Source organism: Spermophilus citellus (assembly GCF_964194105.1).
Source record: "Spermophilus citellus genome assembly, chromosome: 8".
NCBI lineage: Eukaryota > Metazoa > Chordata > Mammalia > Rodentia > Sciuridae > Spermophilus > Spermophilus citellus.
The window spans coordinates 139,118,517-139,142,035 of NC_138189.1; the positions used below are offsets into that span (position 1 = coordinate 139,118,517).

The window sequence follows — 23,519 nt, forward strand, 5'->3', positions numbered from 1 at the left end:
TAGTTTTTTACAATCAAACTGGTTATTGCAAGCATGAACTCAGGACCTTCTTCATGACTCTTTCCCTTCATCAGAAATCGTGTGTCTGTGGTGGGCACAGACCCGTGAGGGGTGGGGATGCATTATTCACTGTGCACGAAACATTCTCTCAAACTTTGGTGACCCAGTGACTGCTGGGGGAATGATCCTGCATTTTAATCCCATCTTTCCAACCTGAAGAGCAAAATAGTCTGCAAGAAAGGGGTATGTTGGGTTAAAGCTATGGCATGTGCATAACAGAGAAATGCAAATCAAACCACAGTCAGACAATACTTAGACCTAGGAGACCATCTAAAATTAAAAAGATAATGCCACTTTAAAAAGACAGGTAAGGGTGTGGAGCAACTAGAACTCTCAAACGCTGCTGGTGGGGATGTGAAATGGTACAACCATGTTGAAAAATAGTTTGCAAGGAAATTTTTTATTTAAGTGTACAACCAGTCATTCCACTTAGAGGTATTTGCCCAAGAGAAATGAAATCGTCTTTCTGTATAAAGACCTATACACCAATATTCACAGCAACTTTATTTATTTATTCTTAAATAATTTTCTGTTTGCTCTAATTAGTTATATACGACAGTAGAATGCATTTTGACACGTCTTACATAAATGGAGTATAACTTCTCATTCTTCTGGTTGTCCAGGATATAGAGTTACACCACTCATACATACACATAGGGTAATTCATTCATTCTACCGACATTCCCACCTCTATATCCCCTCCCCTCCCTTCACTCCCCTCTGTTTATCCAAAATACCTCTATTCTTCCATAGTGCCTCCCAACTTATTGTGAATTAGCATCTACATATCAGAGAAAACATTCAGCTTTTGGTTCTTTGGGATTGACTTATTTTGCTTAGCATAATATTCTCCAGCTCCATCCATTTACTGGCAAATGCCATAATTTCACTCTTCTTTAAGGCTGAATAATATTCCATTGTGTCTATATGCCACATTTTCTTATCTATTCATCTGTTGAAGGGCACCTAGGTGGGTTCCATAGTTCAGCCATTGTCAGTTGAGCTGCTATTGATGTGGCTGCGTCACCGTAGTATGCTGACTTTAAGTCCCTTGGATATAAACCAAGGAGTGGGATAATTGGATCAAATAGTGGTTCCATTTCAAGTTTTCAGAGGAATCTCCATACTGCTTTCCAGAGTGGTTGCACCAATTTGCAGACCCCCCCAACAATGTATGAGTGAACCTCTTTCCCCACATCCTTGCCAACATCTATTGTTGCTGGTATTCTTGATAATCACCATGATGAATGGAATAAGATGAAATCTCAAAGCAGTTTTGATTTGCATTTCTTTAATTGCTAGAAGTATCAAACATTTTTTCATACATTTGTTGATAGATTATATTTCTTCTGTGAAGTGTCCATTCAGTTCCCTGGCCCATAGTCCTAGGAGTTTGGGTTATTTGTTTCTTTGGTCTTAAGTGTTTTGAGTTCTGCGTCTATCCTGGAGATGAGTGCTCTATCTAGGGTCCGTGTGGTAAAGATTCTCTCCCATCCCGTAGACTCTCTCTTCACATTATTGATTGTTCCCTTTGCTGTGAAGAAGCTTGAGTCCATCCCATTGATTGATGCTTGATTTTACTTCTTGTGCTTTAGGGTCCATGTTAAGGAAGTCGGTTCCTAAGCCAACATGGTGGAGACTGGGGCCTGCTTTTTCTTCTATTAGGCACAGGGTCTCTGTTCTAATGTCTAATGTCTTGATCCACTTTGAGTTGAGTTTTGTGCAGGGTGAGAGACAGGGGTTTAATTTCATTTTGTTGCATATGGATTTCCAGTTTTTCCAGCACCATTCGTTGAAGAGGGAATCTTTCCTCCAATGTATGTTTTCGGTGGCTTTCAGCTTTGTCCTGGAAACTTTGATTTTATTTCCCTTCTCATGAGTTGATTAAAACCACTTGAGAATCGTCACTATCTGCTTTGCCTGACTTTCCTCTTCCCTAGTTTTCTCTAGGGGATACCTGTGTACTGGGGAGAGTGGATGGAGATACCTGACCTCCACCAATGCTCACTACACCCACCCCCAGGGGCTACCTCTCTATCCAGCAGCTTCTCTCTGCAGCAAGAGACTTAAGATGGTAACCACCGTGCTGAGCACTACCCTGGGCCAGGCATCAATGGGGGGGGGGGTACTTCCTGTCCAGTGTCCTGTTTATACTTCTAAAGGGGACATCAAAAGGTGGAGTATCCTGGCCAGGGGCACCTCACTGGTAAGTGGCTGGACCAGACAGATAGAGGTCTATCTGTCCATCCTCAAAACTTGAGCTATACCCGGTGCGGTCGCACAGGCCTGTAATCCCAGTTACTCAGGAGGCTGAGGCAAGATGCAAGTTCAAGGCCAGCCTGGGCAACTTTGCAAGATCCTGTCTCAACATTTTTAAAAAGAGCTGAGGATGTAGCTCCATAGTTAGAGTCCTTGCCTCACATGGGCAGGCCCTGGGTTCAGTCCCCAGTACTGCCAAAAATTGAAAAACAAATAGAATTGCTTCTATACATGTCACATGGTGTCCAGACTCCATAAACACCAGACTTTCGCAAAAGTGGCAAATTCTGATTCTCAGTCCCAGCTAACAGTTCTCTCTCTCCCTCTTCCCCCACAGTCATCAAACATTCCCCATCCACCACAAGCCATGATTCTCCCCGTCTCCCCCCTCCCTTCCCACCTGGCCACGGAGTCCCCTCATCCTCTGGTTCCCCTTCTCCAGGGAGCAAACAGAAGCCTGTGGGGATAAGGGAGTCCCTGGCTTCGTGGCCCTGCCCTGAGCTCTCTGCAGTGGCAGGATGACAGCACCTGTGGCTTGGGACGGCCTGTGTAAGCCTTGATGCAAAGTAAACTAAGGACACTGTCCTGAGAATTAGTGCCTGGGAAAGGGAGCGCTTCCCTCCCCTCTCTAGTCAGCCTCCTTCAGGGAACTTGATCAGCCCGTCCACTCCCACCTTTTGGATTCTAAATGACTCCCCCTAGGATATAACCACTTTCCTTTGAAGTCTCCTGTGGAAGCTCTGGCCCAAGGCTAGAGATTTATCAAAAACCTTGAAAAAGGAGCCAATTCTTCCCCTGATCACACTCTAAGCTTCCCACTTGACACTCCACTCACAACTATGTATCATTTAGACCAGAAAATTCATGACACTAGATAGCCTATCCATGTCGTGAAAAACTGGTGATGGGCGCTCCAAATCTGGAGTCTGATCTCTGGGCGCACTGGTGTAAAATAAAGTTGGGCGTTCTCCTCTCCAAGTGCTGCTTGCTGCTTCTCCACCCGTCTGTTTCCCGCATCAGGGACAGGTTACTTAGAGCCAGGTTATTTCTTCAGTCAGTAACCAACATCCTTCCCTACTCCACAGAAGACTGGGAACCAAACCGTAAGGTTTATATCTGAAGGTTTAAGGAATCACACTCACACAATAGACTGACGGGATGAACACTGAGTCTAGACTCCGTCCTTAACTGGGTTGCCGATGGCCTTCCGGTTGTGGGTGTTATCGAGCAGCCCACAACTCAGTCCTGCTTCCTGGCCCATGAACACGTGGAAAATAATCAAGAAGTACACATGCTTGGTAAGAAGGCTTGCTCACTGTGCTCAGACCCAGCCCCCAGAGCCTGGTAGGTAAAATACCGGGAATTGAGCAAATGCGTCTCCCGTGGAGAAGCGGCCCTCTATATAACCAAGCAACCAGGATCCTGAGTAATCCTAGTGGGAAGGTGCTTTCAATATTTAGAATTAATTACTTACTCTAAAGCTCATATTTCTGCAGGAGATTTTTTTTAACATGATAATCATGCCTGCCATAGGCAGTTTATTGAAGAAAACACATTAATTAAAAGATCAGGTTTCAAGAAATCACAACCAGGTTTAGAAGCAGAAACAACATGGCCTCTGGAACCCTGGTACTTAATGCATCTGCCCCACCCTCTGCAGGGGAGTTCCCTTCCAATGCTCCCTGAGCTGGGCTGTGGGTTGTGACCACAGAGGAGGCAGAGAACTAGTCTCTGGAATGTTCCATTCCCTGCCCACCCTGGGGAAGGAGGAGGCAGCAGGTAGTCCTGAGCCTACTGCTCTGCTGAGCCCCCCAGGGCCACGGACAAGGGCAAGTAGAAACCCAAACTGAGCCCACCTCCCTCCCTCTCCTCCCTCTCTCTCTCTCTCACACACACACACACACTCACACTCACACTCAGCCGGTGACTCTTACTTTGCTGACAGGTAGAGAAAGAAGAGACAACAGCCTGCAGGAAGGTATTCCCTGCCATCTTTCCCAGGGATGTCCTGGTTCCCAGAACCCTGCAGGAAGTGAGGGAAGATCGCCTTAGGGCCCTGGGAAGCTGACCTTCCTTCCTTACAAGGTCAACAGAGTTTTGCACTGGAACAGAAACCAGGATGGCAGACGGGCCTGGAGCTCCCAGAGCCATAGCTGACCATGGATACTTCCTGAACTTCCTGAGGTTCTTCCTGAACTTGCCCTAAGGCTCTCTGGTGGCCAGCTGCAGTGTGGCAGCTCCCCCTGCGGGATGAGCCCTGCAGAGCAGCCATTCTCCAACTCTCTGGGTCCTTCCTTCCCGCACAGGCACCCTGCCAGGCTGGCAGAGGCCTCACCTCCAGGGGAAGAAGCCGGAAGCGTGTCCCTAATCCCACTCAGTGGTTTCAGTGCTTATTTAAACCCACTCTAACCTTACTCACCCAGGGAGGAGCCGCAGAGCCAGGATTTGAACCCAGGTCTAGCAGACTCCAAGTGTGCCTTGTCCCCTGCACCAGGCGACTCCTACTGTCCCCTCAGCGGATACTGTCCTGAGGAAGGGCCCTCATGGAAACAGCTGAGCCACCGTTTTAAGGTGGATGAACTCTAGGGAAGCCCAGTGACTGGCCACCACCCTAGGCCAGGCCTCTCCACTGTCAGGACAGTGCCACACACACCTCCCCAGCCAAGGGTTTCTGCAGAGTCCATTCATCACAGCCCCCTCTGCTCTGTCAAGACAATTCTTTGCTCTTAATGAAGCAGCTTACCCCCCCCCAAAAAAAATTGGGGAATCCTTCCTCAACCCACCCCCCTGCTCAGTTGGAGGGGTGTCTGAGTCAGCTCCAGCTGCTATAACAAAGACACCATAGACCCAAAGCTTAAGCAATTGTTACTCCTCCCAGTTCTGGTGGCTGGGAACTCCCAGGTCACAGTGCTGGCCACTTCTGTTCCTGGTAAGGGTCCTATTTCTGGTTTGCAGAGGGATACCTTTTTTTTTTTTTTTTTCCTAGTGCTAGGGCTGAGGACCCTGTACCACTGAGCCAGCCCTTTTTATTTTTTTATATTTTGAAACAGGATCTTACTAAATTTCCCAGGCTGGTCTTGAACTTATAATCTTCCTGCCTCCACTTCCAGAGTCACCCTGGTTACTTTTTGAAAGGGCACTAACCCCATCATGGTGACCCTAGTTTCATAATCTCATCTAAACCTAATTACCTCCCTAATTCCCCCATCTGCTAATACCATCCTATGGGGAGTGGATTCTCAACATACAAATTGGGGGACACATTTAGCCCATAGCAGAAAGCACCTAGTAACTAGAAATTTGGGGGGCCTCAGCCTCACATTCCCACATTTAACAATGACACAAATCCAGGCAAGATTGTGAGCCTCCATTTGATATAGCTTAAGGTTGAATTAGTTAACACATAAAGTACTTAAAAGAGCACCCAGCATATAAAAATGTGTTTGTAAAGTAAAACACAAAAAAAAATTTCAGAAAATTAGTTTGCCTATAAGGTACATAGTATTTAAAGATATTTTCAAAAATAAAAAATCATGCCTCTTATACAATATAAAATGAAAATACATCAAAGATTATATTTAGGGCTAGGGATGCAGCTCAGGGCTAGAGCTCTTGCCTCACATGCACGAGGCCCTGGGTTCAATCCCCACGACCATAAAAAAAGATAAAAATAAAAATGAAATTACATTTAACTAATTCATGAAGGAAGCACTGAGGCAATAGGGTAACCAGCTCAGGGCAGAGTTCAAGGAACCACACCCCTAACGGGCCCAGGGACGGCCAGATAGCTGCACTCCAGCCTGCTCGGGTTGTCTTCAGCTTGCCCTGGAATCCCTGAAGACAGAGATTATGTAAGGAGGCAGATCCAAGGCATCAGGGGCAGCGCTGAAACTTTTTTGTGTTCTCTGTTTCATGGTTCTGCCCCTCAGGACATGGCAGGGACTCTAAGCTGCAAACCAGCCGTCCCAAACCCACATCACCACCCACTAAAATAACCTCCCAAATGACAGGCCTGGAAGGAGAGGTCTAGGCTGGGCCTGGGGGCAGGGAGGGCTCTCAAAGACAGAGAAGTGCTCAGAGAGGCCAACAGCAGGAGGAGGAGCTGTGGGCGCTGCTTGGGGGGTACACAACTCCTGTGGTGAGAAGCTCCTGGGTACTGCGACTCCTTTAAGTCAGCAGCTCCAGACTGACCTTCCTGGGCTCCCCACTGGACGACAATTGTACCACTTTCTGGACAAATCCTCAGCTTTCCTACTGACTTCTCCCAGACCATTGCAGTCAGTCCCCAGTCCCCCTAAGAGATGGTTAAATAAACAAAAGCCTCAAGTTCTTTGAAACTCTCTGACTTGAGAGAGCTTGATGGTCAGTGCAGGCAGTTTCTGCCTCCAGGAAGGAATGAAACAGCACAGCCCTGGGTGGCACCACACGCCTCGTGCTCTCCAGTGATAGACTCCCCAGATCCCCCGCTGTTGGAATACCACTACCGCTACATTAACAAAACCCCACCAAAATTAGATTCTCCAAATTTCCCTTGGACTGGCTGAAGAGGAGAAGCATTTTACCTGAATGTAGTACACATAGAGCATAGATCATTCTAGTATGTGTTCCGTTGTGTGTGTGTGTGTGTGTGTGTGTGTGTGTTGATGCTGAGGATTGACCCTGGGGCTTTGTATATGCTAAATACATCCTCCACCACTGAGCTACACTCCAGGCATTTCTTACATTTTTTGTAAGGAAAGGGAAATTAGAGGGCCGAACAATATTGGTTATGATTGCCTTTTAGTAGTAACATTATCTATATAAACAAGAAAGAAATCTATAAAAAAAATTTTAATAAGGGCTTTTTATTTAACTTTATTTTATTTTATGTGGTGCTGAGGATCGAATCCAGTGCCTCACACATGCCTGCCGATCGCTCTGCCTCTGAGCACCCCCAGGCCCTAAAATTTCTGAGAAAGAATTTGGGCTTATTGTTTAATCAATTTGTGATCAAAGTTATACTCCAGGTCAGGCCAATCAGAAAGGCTAAGGTTTGGTGATATAAAAATTATAAAAATGTTAAAGAACTGCTTCTCTGCTATAATTATTTCTGGATCATTTTGGAAATTGGTGAAAAAATGACACATTGAATGGCAAGTGTTTTCCCTCAGAAACATTCTCCGTTGCATCCCCCAGCAGTATCCCTCAGCCCCACCTTCTCTTTTTTCTATCTTTCCCAAAGTGACAGCTCATCAACCTGGGGATGTCAGCAGCAGGGCTGTCCCAGCTGCCAACAGGCTGGGCAGCAGAGAGAGACACAGGGAACATGCCTCCTTCTCCTCCCGGAAATAATGAGGGCCATGCGGATATCCATCACCAGAACAGTCTTGATTGAAAAAATACACCCAGAAAGCTCTCTGGGAGCCTGGAGTTTCCTACATCATCTTGCTGAAGTCCTGACCAGTTGGAGAACCCAGTAAAAATCCAGCCAGTCCTTGAGCAAAGCTCAAATAAATGAAACTTGCAATCAGGCCCCCTTTTGTTACATGTTGCAGAAATTGAAGGAATTGCAGCAACCCTACAGAATGTTTTCTCCCCTTTCAGAAGCTGCAGCATCTTTTTCTCTGTAATCCTGGATGTGAAAAACCAGCAGGAAAAGCACTTTGTCCTGGGCACAGGCAGAGTCACCACTGAATTCCAATGACCTGTGGTGTTGTCATATCCCAGGCATGTCCCACCAAAGCTCAGAGACAGAGACAAAAGAAGAACAAACTGTAGGGGAGATAAAGATCAGCTCCCAGTGTGGTGTAGAAAAAATAGTGCAAGATTAGAGCTGGTGACCCAAGCTCACCCCAGGGGTCGTAGAGGTAGGGCAGGTGCTATACTTCTCTGGATGTTTTCTTCAAAGGGAATGATAATCTGATCTGGGACTATCGAAAGGGCTTCCTCTGATGAATAAATGAAATACCATGAGGGATGCATGTGATAGGCCAGCCACAGTGTCACACTCTCCCTTCTCTCTGCCTTGCCCCAGCTCCCTAGCTCTGGGTGAATGCAGAAAGGACGGCTGAGAAGGCCCAGGTACACAGAGGGGCCTTGAAGGCCAGTGTGACTTCCAGGGCTGTGCAAATTCCCCAGGAGGAAAGAAACAGCCTTTGAATAGCTTCCAAATGGCTTTCAACCATGTCAGGTCTCAACCTGAGTCATCTTAAGTTTGCACAAGGGTTAGGAGAGGGTGAAATCAAACAGAACCTAGAGCAGGGAGGAGAAATAGAAGTCCTCATTTCAGATAGCTCCCAGTGCACCAGGCCTTGCGCGCGCGCGTGCACACACACACACACGCGCGCGCACACACACACACACACAGGCATGCACGCGCACACGCACACACACTATTTCATATACCCTTTCATATACACTTTCATACCGTTCACACGTGTGTGGTCATACACACTCATGTACACACTCAAAACACACACCAAATACGTGCCCACACTCATGCTCTACCAACATTCACACTCTAAAAAGGAATTTTATGCCAAATGTTTAAGCCTTCAGAACACATCTTTTCACAGAGGTGATATTGCAAATGGTGGCCATGTTTCCAGGTTCCCACACATTAACCAAAATTTTAACTCACAAAGGAGGAGACAGGGGCTGGGGATGTGGCTCAAGCGGTAGCGCGCTCGACTGGCATGCGTGCGGCCCGGGTTCGATCCTCAGCACCACATACAAACAAAGATGTTGTGTCCGCCAAATACTAAAAATAAATATTAAAAATTCTATCTCTCTCTCACTCTCTCTTTAAAAAAAAAAACAAAGGAGGAGACAGAGCGGAAATTTGGTGACAATAAATGGAACTAAAATTCATGGCCTGTCTCTTTGATTTACTCAAAATGTTTTTAGCAGAATAGTATTTTGGATTAAATGCTTTTTAAAAGAGTTGTTGACGTGAACTCCCTGCCCTGGCCAGTGTGGGCCATGCTCAGAGCCTGATTCATAAACTTGCTGGGACCAGAGAGCAAGATGCAGGAGAGCCCAGAGCCCAGGGACTGAGGTGTTCAGGACGGGCTTAGTCTGACGGGGCCTCTGACATCCACTCCCCCGGCTCCCAAGCAGCCAACAGAAGGCAACACACAGCATTATCTCAACAGGTCTGCGTGATCAGTAAGGTGCCGGTTTGTGCCCATTTTTCAAGTGGAGAAACTGAGTTTCGGGTTAGTGATGGGCCCGAGGTCAGCCGTATCTAGTGCTGCCTCCAAAGCTGCATGCTTTACTTTGCAAAGTTGAAATCACCCCAGGTTTTAGGGGAGGCATTAAAAACACAGGCACTTTGAGCTCTGCACCCACAGAACTTCTGATTTCACTGGCTCAGGTCCTGCCTGGGCACCTGAACAATCCTCCCCAGAGGGTTCCAACACATGGCCCCGGGTGAGCCTCTGTCTTTTTTTTTTATTATTATTATTATTTTTAGAGAGAGAGAGAGAGAGAGAGAGAGAGAGAGAGAGAGAGTTTATATTTATTTTTTAGTTCTCGGGGGACACAACATCTTTGTTTGTATGTGGTGCTGAGGATCAAACCCGGGCCACACGCATGCCAGGGGAGCGTGCTACCGCTTGAGCCACATCCCCAGCCCTGAGCCTCTGTCTTCACCAGTATTTTCCAATGCCATCTGCCTCATCACCCGAAGTCACCTGAACATACAGACTTTTTGGCCCCATCCAGGGTCCACTACGGCAGGCTGGCCAAGCACTTAGAGTGTCACAGAATGCACACGACACTCCCATGAGGCTGTGGCGTGCCCCCACTTCACAGGTGAAGACATTGAGCTCCAGAGAGCTTTGAGTTGCTTCACCGCAGCCCAAAGAGGGAAGAAGGTCTGGGCAGCGGGGTCGGGAGGATGGCCAAGCAGGTGGAAGCCACAGTGGACATCAGCAGCACCTGGAAGGAAGAAGAAAAGCTCTGGAAGTTTCCACAGTGATTTCAGGGAAGACCCGAGGCCAGGTGGGCAGGATCCCTGGGCCTCAGGAGCACCATCCCGGAGAAAGGCCCAAGTTCCCACTGGGTTTAGAACTTCCGGGTGCCTGGATGGAGGAGGAAGGAGCAGACAGACGTGGGAGGGAAATCTGAGTCTGTGACGAGAACTCTAGACTCCAGGGGACAAAAGTGTGACTGGAGCCAGCATCATAGCCAAGAGCCCACCAGCACCCCCCAGCTGACCCGGATGTGCATCTAGATGACGAATTCTCACGTGTGAGAAATAATAAATCAACACTGATTTGCCTGAGAAATCTCCTGAGTTTGATGACCCCAGGATGGCCAGGTAGTGCCTCAGAGAACCTCCTGAGATTTCTCTTCAGCAGAGGAGAGCTCACTTTCTCTGAATCCCAAACCGCAATTCTCTTCAGGCTGTGCTCTTAAATGCTACTTCGTCTCTTGGGCCTTGACCCGAATCCCTCACCAGGCATCTTGTGGAGACAGTGAGGAAATCTTCACAGGGTTAGTGCCCAGCCATTGGGCTACCTAAGAAGAAAGAGGGCCCTGTGACTGCCCTTCACATAACGCCCGGGGCTTGTTAAGGCAAAAAGAAAAGGGTAGGTCATCCCCCTCTAGAGGAGAAACAGGGAAAAATGGGCAGATTAAGAAGAAACCGTTAGGAGCACTAATTCTCAGTCACTCTGAAACGTGGTGCTGAGGCCGCCCCGGGCTGCTGTACCTGACACAGGTAACCGCGACGCAGCACCAGACCGTGACCACACGCCAAGAAAACAGCGATGCCACCAGATCCTAGGCCGAGTCATGGCCTACGCAAGACAAGAAACCTACCAGGAAAGGCCTGGTGTGACGATGGAGGCCCAGACCAGCAGCTGGGCACTCGGTCAGCTTCTTCAGCAGGACAATAAAGGACCCCAGAGACAAGTGCCTGCTTTTCTTTTCTTTTTCTTCCTTTCTTTTTGTTCAACCCTCCTGCTGTCCCTTAGGTTTTTTGTTTTGTTTTGGTTTGGTTTTTTGGTATCAAGGATTGAACTCAGGGGCACTCAACCACTGAGCCACGTCCCCAGCTCTTTTTTGTATTTTATTTAGAGACAGGGTCTCACTGAGTTGCTTAGGGCCTTGCTAAGTTGCTAAGGCTGGCTTTGAACTCATGATCCTCCTGCCTCAGCCTCCTGAGCCACTGGGACTACAAATGTGTGCCACTGCAACTGACCCTTGGGTTGTTTTTGTCTTTTTTTTTTCTTAATTTCTTTTTAAAAAATATTTATTTATTTATTTATTCATTCATTCATTCATTTAGGTCTAGATGGACACAGCACAATGCCTTCATTTTTATGTGGTGCAGAGAATCGAACCCGGGTCCTGCCCGAGCTAAGCAAGCAGTCTGTCGCTGAGCCACAATCCCAGCCCCTCTTGGGTTGTTTTTGATTCTCATTTTTGTTTCTGAGAATTTGGCAGCAAAGAATTCTTGGAATCTCGGTCTTAGGCAATTCCCAGAACACCTGTCTGGGACAGGAACTCCAAACAAAACAGCTTTATCTGGCCCACTCTGCCCCACCTCCCATGCTTTTCCCAGAAGACCCACTGGCTGGTCATTTAATTCATCTCTAATTTGCAGTCAGAGGATTGTCAACACCCACACTTTTTCAGATCTAGGAGCTGAGCCTTAAGTTCTGTTCTCTCAAGGTAACCTATATTTTGTGAAGCCACTAGGGGGCATAAACCCCAGGGTTACAGCCCTCCCAGGTAGCTGTAGCTTTGAGGCAAGCCACCCTCTGGGCTCCCAGCTGCTGATTCCTGCTTCTGCTTCCCAGAATCCCTAAGGATGTGCGTCAGTAAAACTGGGACAGATCGGTTAACAGAAACGGACTGCCAGGATAGTTTTTAAACGATGTCCTCTAAAAATGCAGTTTTCCAGAGATCCACAGATCCATCATTGCCAGTAAGAGCCCTGTGACACAAAGGAGCACAGACAACTGCTCAGAAATCACGGGTGCAGAAATGTGAAAAATACCAGGATTTAACCTTAGCCCTGACCCACTCTGAGGGGGACACCAGCCAAACACAGGCTCCACCACAGAGAATGGCACAACCAGAAAGGGACACTTCAGATTTGGCAGCCCCATTAGAAACTGCAAGGATGTAGCAAGGAATGACAGGCAAGAGAAGTCAAAGCAGACCCACCTGGAGGACAGCAGCCAAGGGACATCTCAGTCCTCCAAGAATATTGTGAGGAATCCGCTATCTGACCTTATACTTCAATCTGATCCTCGGATGTGCCTCTGGCTTCTAGAACAGATGGGTTCCAAAAATGCACTCTGCAGACGACTTTCTGTAAATTCAAAGGAGCGGGTTGGAGAGCTGGGAGGAGTCTGGAGAGCTTCTTAGGGTCAGTAAAACGTCCAGCCTCCACAGGTACTGAAGGAGCGTCCTGCTTTGCAGCGCTGGGGAATAGCCTAGAGCAAGGAACTTAAGGAACCCAGAGACGTCTGAGGAATACAGATAAGTATCCACACACCCACCAAATGCTCTGGGTACCATGCACCAAGCTCAGGGCTGGGACCCAGGGATGAGCAAGACACACAGCCCCCCTCTGGTGGAGTTTGCAGAGGAGTGAAGAACACAGACCTTAAGAAGCCATTTAGTCAGATTAGTTCCTGATCCCCATGATGGTGCGGGTGCCAGAGAGAAGTGGGGTGCCAGGGAGCCTGAGTCAGGGGCCCCACCAGAGCCTTCACAGAAGAGGCCTCTCAGCTCAGGACGAGTGTTAGCTAGGCGAAGGCCTGCAGGGGTGCGTGTCGGAGGGGCGACAGGAAGGAAAAAGAGGAATGTTCCAGGCTGAGGAACAGCAGCAACAGTCCTTAAGAGAGAAGGGATGTGACATGTCCATGAATCCTGAACCAAGTCCAGAGTCACTATTGAGTGGAGACGTGGGAGGGCGTGGCATCCCACACAGAGCCACGCTAAGCGTGCTTACCTTATACCAGAGGTGCTCAACCTGGGCCACTGTCCCCCACCCCCACCCCAGAGGACACTGGCCAACACTGGAGCCATTTTTGCTTACCAAACTGGGGAGCGGGCTGCTGCTGGCATCTAGTGAGCAGAGCCCAGGGATGCTTCTAAATACCCCACATTGCAGGACAACCCACAACCAAGAACCGTCCCACCCACAATGTCAATACCACCAGGTTGAGCAGCCCCATTTCATAATGAGGATATGCCATGCCAGGGAAAGCAGGAAGGTCTGGTGATATTTGTTTGGAAAATCACTCTGGTGGGGCAGCATCCCTGGTGTAGACATGAATGAGTGTGTTTGGGAAGCAGGCTGTGGTCTAGGCAAGAGGAGACCATGCCCCAGGCCAGGGGGATGTCAGTGTGGACAGGGAAGGTGAATGTCTGAGAAAGAAATTTAAAAGAATAAGTCAGTCCAATCTGGGGACAGATTGGCTGTGCAGGGTCTCCTGGTCCGTGCTTTTAAAGCCGTGGACAAGGCAAGGTTTAGATGCTCTTCCTGGACTTGGATGGTGCGGTACCAAGGCAGCAGGAGTGAGGCCCAGGGACCAGGAAGAGAATGAAGGGAAGCAGAATACGTCCTCAAGGGCCACTGCTTCAAATGAGTTGTGACAAGCATGCTCCATCTCTGAGCAGGTGCCCCAGCCCCCACTCAGAAGAGGCTCCGTGGAGAAACCACCCAGCGGAGGGACGCAAGGAGAGATGAGTCACCTCTGCGTCCTGCCCGCCACTGCTAGCTTTAACACTGACCTGCGGACGCTGACCTCTCTCCCGTGGTGAGGTGGAGACCGAGTCCTCTCCTGTGAGTCTAAGCTGGCCTTAATCAGTGGCGTGGAGCCAACAGAATACAGCGGACGTGATGCCGTTTGGCTCCCGGGGCAAGGTCACAGGAGGAAGTGTGGTTCTGCTTCCTCACTGGCACACTGGGCAAGAGCCCTCAGCTGCCCTGCCAGACAGCAACCCCTGAGGCCACCACACTGGGACGAGGCTCTGGCCACGTAGAGAGCTCGTGTGCAGGGGCCGTGGTTGATAGTACTGGCTCCAGTCCCAGCCACCAGCCTGCATGAATGCCCACCACCATTGAGTCACCTCAGCCAGAGTGTCCCCAGCTGACGCTGAGGTGCAGACACAAGTCGGTCCTGTGGAGCCCTACTGACCCACGTAATCCATGGGCCTAAGTAAACAGTTAGTTTAAAGCCTTGAATCGGGGATCATTTGTCACACCTGAGTAGCCACCAGAACCCCCTTGTTACAAGTTAACAACTCACCTCCCAGGTGGCATGGCTGGGCTCCTTCCACTCCCACCACCCCCTGCATCATGCAGCTTCAGGCAAGAGCCCCTGACACTGGGAATGTGGCTGGTGGTCCCCAGGAGGCAGAACTGCAGGGACGCCACAGGAAGCCACTGGGCCACAGTGGAGCCACAGCAGAGCCTGCGACTGAAGGTGGGGACAGAGGGGAGGTCAAAAACATTGGACACAGGGCTGGGGCTGGGGCTCAGTGGTAGAGCACTCGCCTAGCATGTGTGAGGCACTGGGTTCAATGCTCAGCACCACGTTTAAAAAAATAAATAAATAAAATAAAAGTATTGGGTCCATCTACAACAAAAAATAAAAATTAAAAAAAAAAAAAGAACGTTGGATGCAATGCCCTAGATGTGTCTATAAAGCAAATAGGGAGAGGAGGTAAGGATTTCCACATTTCTGGTTACAGACTTGAGCAACTGGATGGAGTAATTAATGGTCGTACAATTTGCTGAAATGAGAAATTAGACCAAAGGAAGTCGAAGGGCCTGTGAGTCCATTAGAGATGGCAAAGTGGTGAGCAAGACGGCCAAGGACATGGGTCTTTAGAATACAGTGCTCCAAGGGTCTGCTCTGGTTCTTCCTGCATGGTGAGGGTTTTCTACATGTTAGGCTGTTGTGTATTTCTAGGACAGCATGTTAAAGAATCAGAGGTGGCCCAGGAAAGAGCATGGCTTCTGCACGGGCTGCCACATGAGAACACACACCACACATCCCAACCCTGGCAGGAGAGATGCCATCAGATTTATCTTCAAAGGAAAAAATAAAAGAAAGAAAAGAAAAGCTGTGAGGGAAAATACTTTATTTTCCAATAGGTTAGAACCCTCTCTCAATATGTAATGAGTCCTCTTTTCTCCTTCCTCTGGCCTTTAACCTGAATGGTAAATTCTATGTGTGCATAATGCTTTTCAGTTTTGCATTTGATAATTGGTGGCTTTGACTCATGTTCTTGTTAATGTTGCTTTAATTCATATTCTCATAATATTCCCAGGCCTGTAGAGGATCTTGAAAATTAGTAATGTAAAACAATCTCCTGTGCCTGGATGCCTGAGGTGATGGGGAGCTCACCACCTCCTGCTCTTGACTATACCAGTTCCAGCTTGGACTCCCTGACCCACACCTTTTTTTTTTCTTTTTCTTTCTTTTTTTCTTTTTTTTTTCCTTCTTTGGTACTAGGAATTAAACCCAGGGGTGCTTAACTACTGAGCCACATCCACAACCCTTTTTGATTTTTACTTTGAGACAGGGTCTCACTAAGTTGCTTAGGGCCTTGCTAAGTTGCTAAGGCTGGCTTTGATCCTCCTGCCTCAGCCTCCTGAACCCCTGGGCCAGTCTGCTGGGCAACCCCACACCCTCTGTCCTTCCAGCCCCTAACCTCACACCTAGCAAGTTTCACAAGGCCTATAGAAGTAATAATGTGATCGGTTAAAAAATCATGTGAGAGGAAAGAAATACAAGGAGAAGTGAAGAGAGGAGGGTGAGGGGATTGTCCAAGGACGACAATCACAATGAAGCCTCACAAAACTCTCACAAATGAGCCATATTTTTTTACATAAAGAAACTGAGGCACAGAGATAAGTAACTTGCCCGAGATTGTGCACACACACTAAGACGCAGACTCCGCCGTCAGTCACTCCAGTCTGGAGCTTTCTTGCCAAGAGTCTGTGGCCCCAGTAGAGCTGGCTGTGCACTAGAACCTCTGCACCGCTCTCTGATCCCCACCAGATGGCGCAGTGAGCGGCTAAACGCGCCTTCTCGTTTTCAGCGCGGTTGGCGAGACAGAGGAGCGTGGGGGAGAACAGCTGCAGCAGAATGTCAAAACAGAGTTCTATTTAGGAAAGTGAAGCCTTCTGCCTGCCCTGTCTCCCGCCGGGATCCTTGGTTGGCTCTCGGCAGGCTATAAATGAATTAGCTTCCTTTGCATCCCACGGCTAACCCACATCTCTGATTCTATTTTCTCTCCATCCCTGACACCGGGCACTGGTCCCACCCACATCAGAGAAGAGTGTGTCCTGAGGAGAGAGGGCGGCAGGCTAGCTGGGGGTGGGAAGAAGCCAGGCTGCAGTCCTTCTGGAGCTACCAGAGGCCATTTTCTAAATTGCCCACTTACACACACACACACACACACACACACACACACCACAACATACACAGAACACACACCACACACGGGCTAATCCAAGGGAGCTGTCAGCATGCCCAGGCTGCCATAAAGCACCGCTCACCGTGTGGCTTAAACAACAGAAATCTACGTTCCCACAGTTCTGGAAGCTGCGAGCCCAAGTTCACAGTTTGGGCCAGTCTGGTTTCTCCCCAGGCCTCTCTCTTTTGCTTGTAGATGGCTGCATTTCATGCTGTGTCTTGACGGGGTCTTTTCCCTGTGCCTCCCTGGAGTTTCTGTGTGGCCGGGCCTCTCCACTTCTGACCCCTCAAACTGACACCAGTCAGTTCTTATCAGAGTCCTCCACCAATGGCCTTATTTTAAATGTGTCACCTCTTTAAAGGCTCTGTCTCCAAGGTCACATTCAGATGTTAGGGCTCCAATATCTGAATTTGGCAGTGGGGGTGAACAAATCAGTTCTTAACAGGACCCACTCACTTTTTTTTTTTAATCCTGACTAATGGGTAGAGTTTTGTGCTTAAGGAAGATGGGTGGTCCCCCATCGTATCTCACAGGAGAAGTCTCAGGTTCCAGGACACTCATTACCTGGTGAGTGTTCCGTCAACCATGTGAACATTAAGGGTAACAAGGCTGGAACAACCATGTGATGGCCTGTCTGGGGCCTCCCTTGGCTGCACTAGGAGATCCAATTTGAAGGAACTGCCTGGAATGTCACCAGCGTCCACATAGCTCTGAAAATCCCTCTCTCCTCCCCCTGCTCCTCCCTGAGACCCTGCAAAGCACCCCAGTCCTGGAGGTTGTGGAACTCCCCCTTCTCTGGGGTCCCCTGCCTGGAGAATGAGACTCAGATGGCTCCCTGACCCTGACCTCTGATACACCTTGGTGGCCCTGGGGGTGGGCAGAGTTGTCCTCAGATTAGAAGTCCCAGCCAGATCCTTTTTTTCTAAATGGCACCTTGTTTAGAAGGAAGCCATAGAAAATTAAGAAATCCCAAAGAATTTGTTCCTTACCAGAAGAAAAATTATAGAGTCAAGGAAATGCCCTGTGAGAAGGGATATGGCATCTCCTACCCAATGGTAGTTGGTGGGCAGAGGACAGGGGTCTGGGTCCCTTCCTGGGCAATGGGCATGGAGTCATTTGGATACCCACGGGAACCCCTAGCCCTAGCCTGCTGACCTCAGTAATTCTTAGCCCATCCTCGTGTGGCCCTTCAAGGTGCTACAGTGGGTCAGGTAAAGTAGGAGATGCTGGACTGAGCCACAGCCCAGTGGAGGCAGTAGATGTGAGTCCAGCCTCCTGGGGTCGTGAGTTGCGACTCGCCACTCTGGGTAGGGAGGGATGAACAGCAGGGTCCAGTTCCCCCCAAACTCGCCTTAACAGTGAAAGTTGGCCTCGGTGGACTCAGGTTTTAAACAGTTCAAAACACACATATTGATGGTTGCTACCACATCAGGCTCTGCTGCAGGAAAGAGGCAAGTGACTAAATTCACAGAAGTAACAATATGAATAGGGCACAGACCTGCCAAAGCAGGAAGTCGCTCCTTCTTCTTACGAAGGCCGGAGTGGGCTTTATAGAAGAAGTGACCCTTGCATGAGAGTTGGGTTTTGTTTTTGTTTTGTTTTGTTTTTTTGTAGTTGTAGATGAACAGCATGCCTTTATTTTATTTGCTTATTTTTATGTGGTACTGAGGATGGAACCCAGTGCCTCACATGTTCTAGACAAACACTCTGCAGCTGAGCCCAGCCCTGCATGAGGGTTTTTGAAGGATAAATAAGAGTTCACTACACAGAAAAGGATGGAGCAGAGAAACTTCTAGAGCAAGCATAGGCATGAAACAAAAGCACGGTGGTGTGGAACAGCAGAGCATATCTCAAGATCCATCGGCAAGCATGTGGGTAAGTCTGGAGCATTAAGTGTGAGTGAAGGAAAATGGAGGGTGAGATGCGGGGGCAGGTCATCTACAAAAGCATGCTCATGCAAGGAGTCTGGACATCATTCTAAAGTCTTTGAGTGATTTAAGCAGGACTATGACATAGTCAGGGAGACATATTAGAAAGTGTACTCTATTAGCCTGGGGAGGAAGATGGTGGCTCCTGCAATGGTCCTAGTAAGATCTGAAAAGGCCAATGGCAATCAGGATGCAAAAGAGAGATGGCATTTAATAAATACCTGGGCAGGTCTTACTCTGTAGGGAGAGAGGGGTTTAGACTTGCATTCTTTTTGCTGGAGCAACTGAGAAAATAAGAGTCAATTTGGAGTGAGAGTTTGAGTTAGAGTTTAACGAATCAAGTGGAAGTATCTCTAGGCCTATAAAGATATGTGTGGTCTAGAACTTGGAGGAGACATCAGGATTAGTTCAAGAGAAGCAGGAATAATCAACAAATAAGCATTAAAGCCCATAGGATAATGACCTATCCCAGGAGGTATGAGCGAGAAGACAGCAGAGTTTAGAACCGCAGAGCGAACAAAACGATAAGGTTCAGCCCAGAGAATGCGGGGGAAGTACTTTCAAATCATACATGTGCTAGGGAACCGATATCCAGATACACAACACACGTCTACAACCCACCAACTCAGAAACAGACAACCGGATTTAAAAATGGACAAAAGATTTGAAAAGAAAACACAATTGCCTCTTGGAACCCATGGTGACTTTTTTTTTTAATGTTTATTTTTTAGTTTTAGGCGGACACAATGTCTTTATTTTATTTTATTTTTTATGTGGTGCTGAGGATCGAACCCAGTGCCTCACGCATGCCAGGCCAGAGCGCTACCACTTGATCCACATCCCGAGCCCCCCATGGGGACTTTTTATTGAGCACCTACCATGTGCTTAGCACTTCTACAGAACTGGGGATGCAAGACAGATGAGAGGAGGAACTTGCATTTAGCTGACAAGGACAGCACTGCTACCAGAGGTCCCTGTGCTAGAGGTTGTGTGAGCTGTTTGCACCCAACGCTGAGGAAGAGTGGGGGAAGAGGGCTTGGAGAGGGCCACACAGAGGGGGTGGCACAAATGGGGATTTGAACTCCATGTGAAGGTCGACTAGTATACGGAGGGGGTGACATTGGCACTAGAAGGAACACACAGAAAGGCACAGAGGCATAGGTGGCATGATGCATTTGGGGACAACAGCTATTTCTTGTGGCTGAAGCAAAGGGTGAGTGTTGGAGGATGATGAGAAAAGGCCTAGTGAGCAAGGTAAGGTGAGGTTACAGAGGGGCAGGTCGGCAGGGCCCCGTGCTGCAGCACTCTGAAGGAAGTGGGGGGACTGGTAGCAGATGGGGCCTAGAGGGAGGTGATTAGGTCATTGGAGGTGTGCCCTGAGGGGGTTTTGGGGACCCCACCCCATTCAGTCTCTCTTTGCTTCCCAGCTCATGAGGTGAGCAGTTTGCTCTAACACGTGCTCCCTGCCACTGTCACCCCAAAAGCAATGAGTCCACCCAGTTTTGGACAGGACACCCCAAAGTGTGAGCCAAAATAATCCTTTTCTCTTCCTAAGTTAATTATCTCAGGTATTTTATTATGGTGATTGGAAGCAACTAACACAGCATTATTTTGCTACTTTCTTTATTTGGAAGCAAATCTAAGCAGCCTTTAAAGACCTGCTCAGATTCCATGTGGGTTTGTATTGTAACGACCTAGCTAACCTGGAGCCGCCTCCCCAGAGTGCCCATCCAGAGCAGCTCCGGGTCAATCGGGGCCACAAGAGACTCTCTTTAGGATTCGGAAGGTAGGAATACAGCAGCAGTCACGTTGCCTTTCTAATCAGAAGGCCAGAGAGCGTGCCCATCCGCCCTCCTGGGCGGCCCATCTGCTTTGCCTGGGGCAGCCTGGGCCTGCAGCCCCCCTGTGTCCTCAGTGTCCTTGCTCTGGGCCGGTCGTCAGTTTCATGGCATGATGAAGGGACCAGATCCCCCTGTGTCCCGCCCCGTCATCAGCCCTGGGCGTCGGAAGGATGAGACTGGCAGAGTTTTCTCCATCCTCATGGGCTCCAGCGCATCCTTGGCGGTTCCATGGCGCCCTGTTTCTTTCCCCCACGGGCTCCTTCCCTTCCCAGCTGCCCAGGGCCTGTCCCACCGACGTCCCGCCCTGGCAGCAGAAGCAACAGCCACAGAGAAACTGGATAACCAGCTCCCAGACTTCCCCAGGTCGGGCTGAAGTAGCAAGCAGCTCTCCACAAAGACACGGGTACAGGCGTGGTTTCACATGTGCGAGGGTGTGGGGTCCATGTGCATGTGTGAGTGACAATGCGTGTGTGCGTGTGTCTTTCTGTTTCTCAAGCTGGACTTGACCCAGGGAGGAGGCAAGAGTGGATGCCGACGGGGAGGGACTGTCTGGCAGTGGTCTGATTTTCCTGGCTTCCGTTCCTCCCTCTCCTGCTTCTCTGTGTTGCAAAGGACTGACACCATGGGCTGCATGTCCCAGGCCCTGGTTCAGCTGGCTTCCTGCTTGGCGGGGCCCCTGGGAAACCCCGAGGAGGGGAGGCCTGGAGGACGGGAGAGGTCCAGAGCTGTCTTGCACCCTGCTGTGCTTTGGGCAGCACCTGGCTCTGGCTGTGTCTCCCAGTCTCCAGCTCTGTCCACCACACCCACCTGTCACCCCAGGACCAGTTCTAACTCTGATGATGCCATCTCTATCCTTGTCCCTTCAACCTAAGGGACATATTGAGGTGTCTTTGGGTTGTCCCCCCCACCCTGCTTGGCCCCTCAGCCCACCCGCTGGCCCACCAGCTCCTTGTCATTACAGAGACACTGAGAATGGATTCTCTCTGCCTGGTTGGGCTGAGACTGACCCAGCCCACGTGAAGTCTGAGTCCATGAATTCAAAGTGAGGCCAATCAGGATGGTGCAGGGTTTGTCCCGGGGTGCTCAGCTCTTCCCGGGATCCAGGTGCAGGGAAGGCAGAGACCTGAATTGACGAGGGCTGGAGTTTCTCCAGGAAAATCTGAAGGTAGAGGCTGGGCTGGGACCATGGCCAAGTGGGGAGACAGTGGGTTAAGACAGGCTGGACAGCCGTGCTGAGAAGGCCCGAGGGTGACCATCTTTCTAGGTGGGGTGCTGAGAGAGCCAGCAGAGAAGCTCTGTGAAGGGGGTCGGGGATGAGGATGTCAAAGCAAAATTTTGGAAAAAATACAATACATTTGTGATGACAAGATATGCAACATGGCCATGGAGGTGAGAGGCCGAGCAAGGCTGGGGGACAGGGCTGGGGACAGGGCTGGGGGACAGGGCTGGGGGACAGGGCTGGGGGACAGGGCTGGGGGACAGGGCTGGCGGAATGAGGCAAACAGAGAGACTGAGGTGTTGGGTGCACCATCCACGAAAGGCCAGTGCAAACTGGAAGCTTCCAAAGGACTGGGGTCTCCCACGGCTCATTTCAAAGCTGGAGAACAGAGTCCCGGCTTGACCTTTGCTCTTCCCTGTAGTCTTCTCTGCTGCCCTCCATTCCTGGCCACAGTGACTCCTCCATTCCACAAGCTCCTTTAGCACAAAGCTGTTGTGTGCAATAAAAGATGACCCAGTATTTGCAGATAAAAAAAGGAGCACAATGGTCGGGTGCAGTGGTGCACACCCCTAAATGGCTGGGTGCGGTGACACAGCCTCAGGAGGCTGAGGCAGGAGGATCAAGAGTTCAAAGCCAGCCTCGGCAAAAGGCGCTAAGCAACTCAGTGAGACCCTGTCTCTAAATAAAATACAAAATAGGGCTGGGGTGGGGCTCAGGGAACGAGTGACCCTAAGTTCAATCCCCGGTACCCTCCCCCCCGCCAGGAAAACAAAAGAGGAGCAAAAAATGATAAATAACTTAAAACTAAACATTACACAGAATGCCCTAGAGTCCTTCCCAGAAACTTCCCAGGGCCCACTTTTCCCTGTAGGTCCCCACCTCCACTGGTCTTGTCCAGGTCACCTCTCTCTACAGGAACTGTCTGCCTCTTCTCCTGTCCAGGACTCCTGGTCCCCAAGTCCCCCTTGCCACCTCCAAGACGGCGCTCCTCATCCACACACAGGGCGTGTGTGCAGCAGTGCCAGGCTCTTTCAGGATCCTCGCCCTCCTGGGGTCTCACTTGATTTCCAAAAGACCTTCTAAGGTATTTTCTCAAAGAAAAGAACCAACCATCTCTATGGTGAATTCTGCACTCTCCCCAAAATGCAAAATTGGAACAGCACTGGAGTTATTTTGATAAAGCAACTTCATCATGTTCCTGTTACCTAAGAGAAAAAAACATCACCAAGTAGTTTGAAATCTGAGAAGCACTTTGATAATTCAAGTTTTTTTAACACAATATCTTCATTTTTATTTATTCATTTTTATGTGGTGCTGAGGATTCAAGTTTTTTTTAAAAATATTATATACAACCCCACAACCCAAACTCATAAGATGACCCGAGAACCAAAGAGCCATTTGGCAAGACCCAGGTATGCAGAGCTGGGGACAGGGGCGTGACTAAACGGTGCTGGTGGCATGCTTAAGTGGAGGAGTGAGGTGTGACTGGGCGCAGGACGAGGAGGAAGGCTTCAGCCATCCCAAGGAAAATATTTCATGGAGCTGGGGATGGAGCTCGGGGGTTTAGCATGTGTGAAGCCCAGGGTCCATCCCAGGCACTGTAGAAAAACAATTTTAAATTGAAATGGAAGACAGGCTAAGTTGGAGAATGAATGGAAACAAAAAATTAAAGTAAGTGTTCTTTCCTTTTCTAGAAGCTGGGCTTTATTAAAAGGAGAAAGGCCGTGAGGTACCTGCTGAGCACTCCACAGCTCAATCCACACCTAAACTAGCTTTGTG

At 49.1% G+C, this 23,519-nt stretch overlaps 1 protein-coding gene across 1 annotated transcript in view; it reads right to left on the bottom strand.

The window, feature by feature from the left end:
* The window catches only part of MGST2 (microsomal glutathione S-transferase 2), a gene marked incomplete at both ends in the record, with an annotated part of 46,644 nt that overhangs the window by 17,525 nt on the left and 5,600 nt on the right, over nucleotides 1-23,519 (bottom strand). The window contains one exon of the mRNA XM_081304385.1: nucleotides 131-230. Within this exon, the coding sequence (XP_081160511.1) occupies nucleotides 131-230 (100 nt within the window). The remainder of the gene's footprint in view (nucleotides 1-130; nucleotides 231-23,519) is intronic.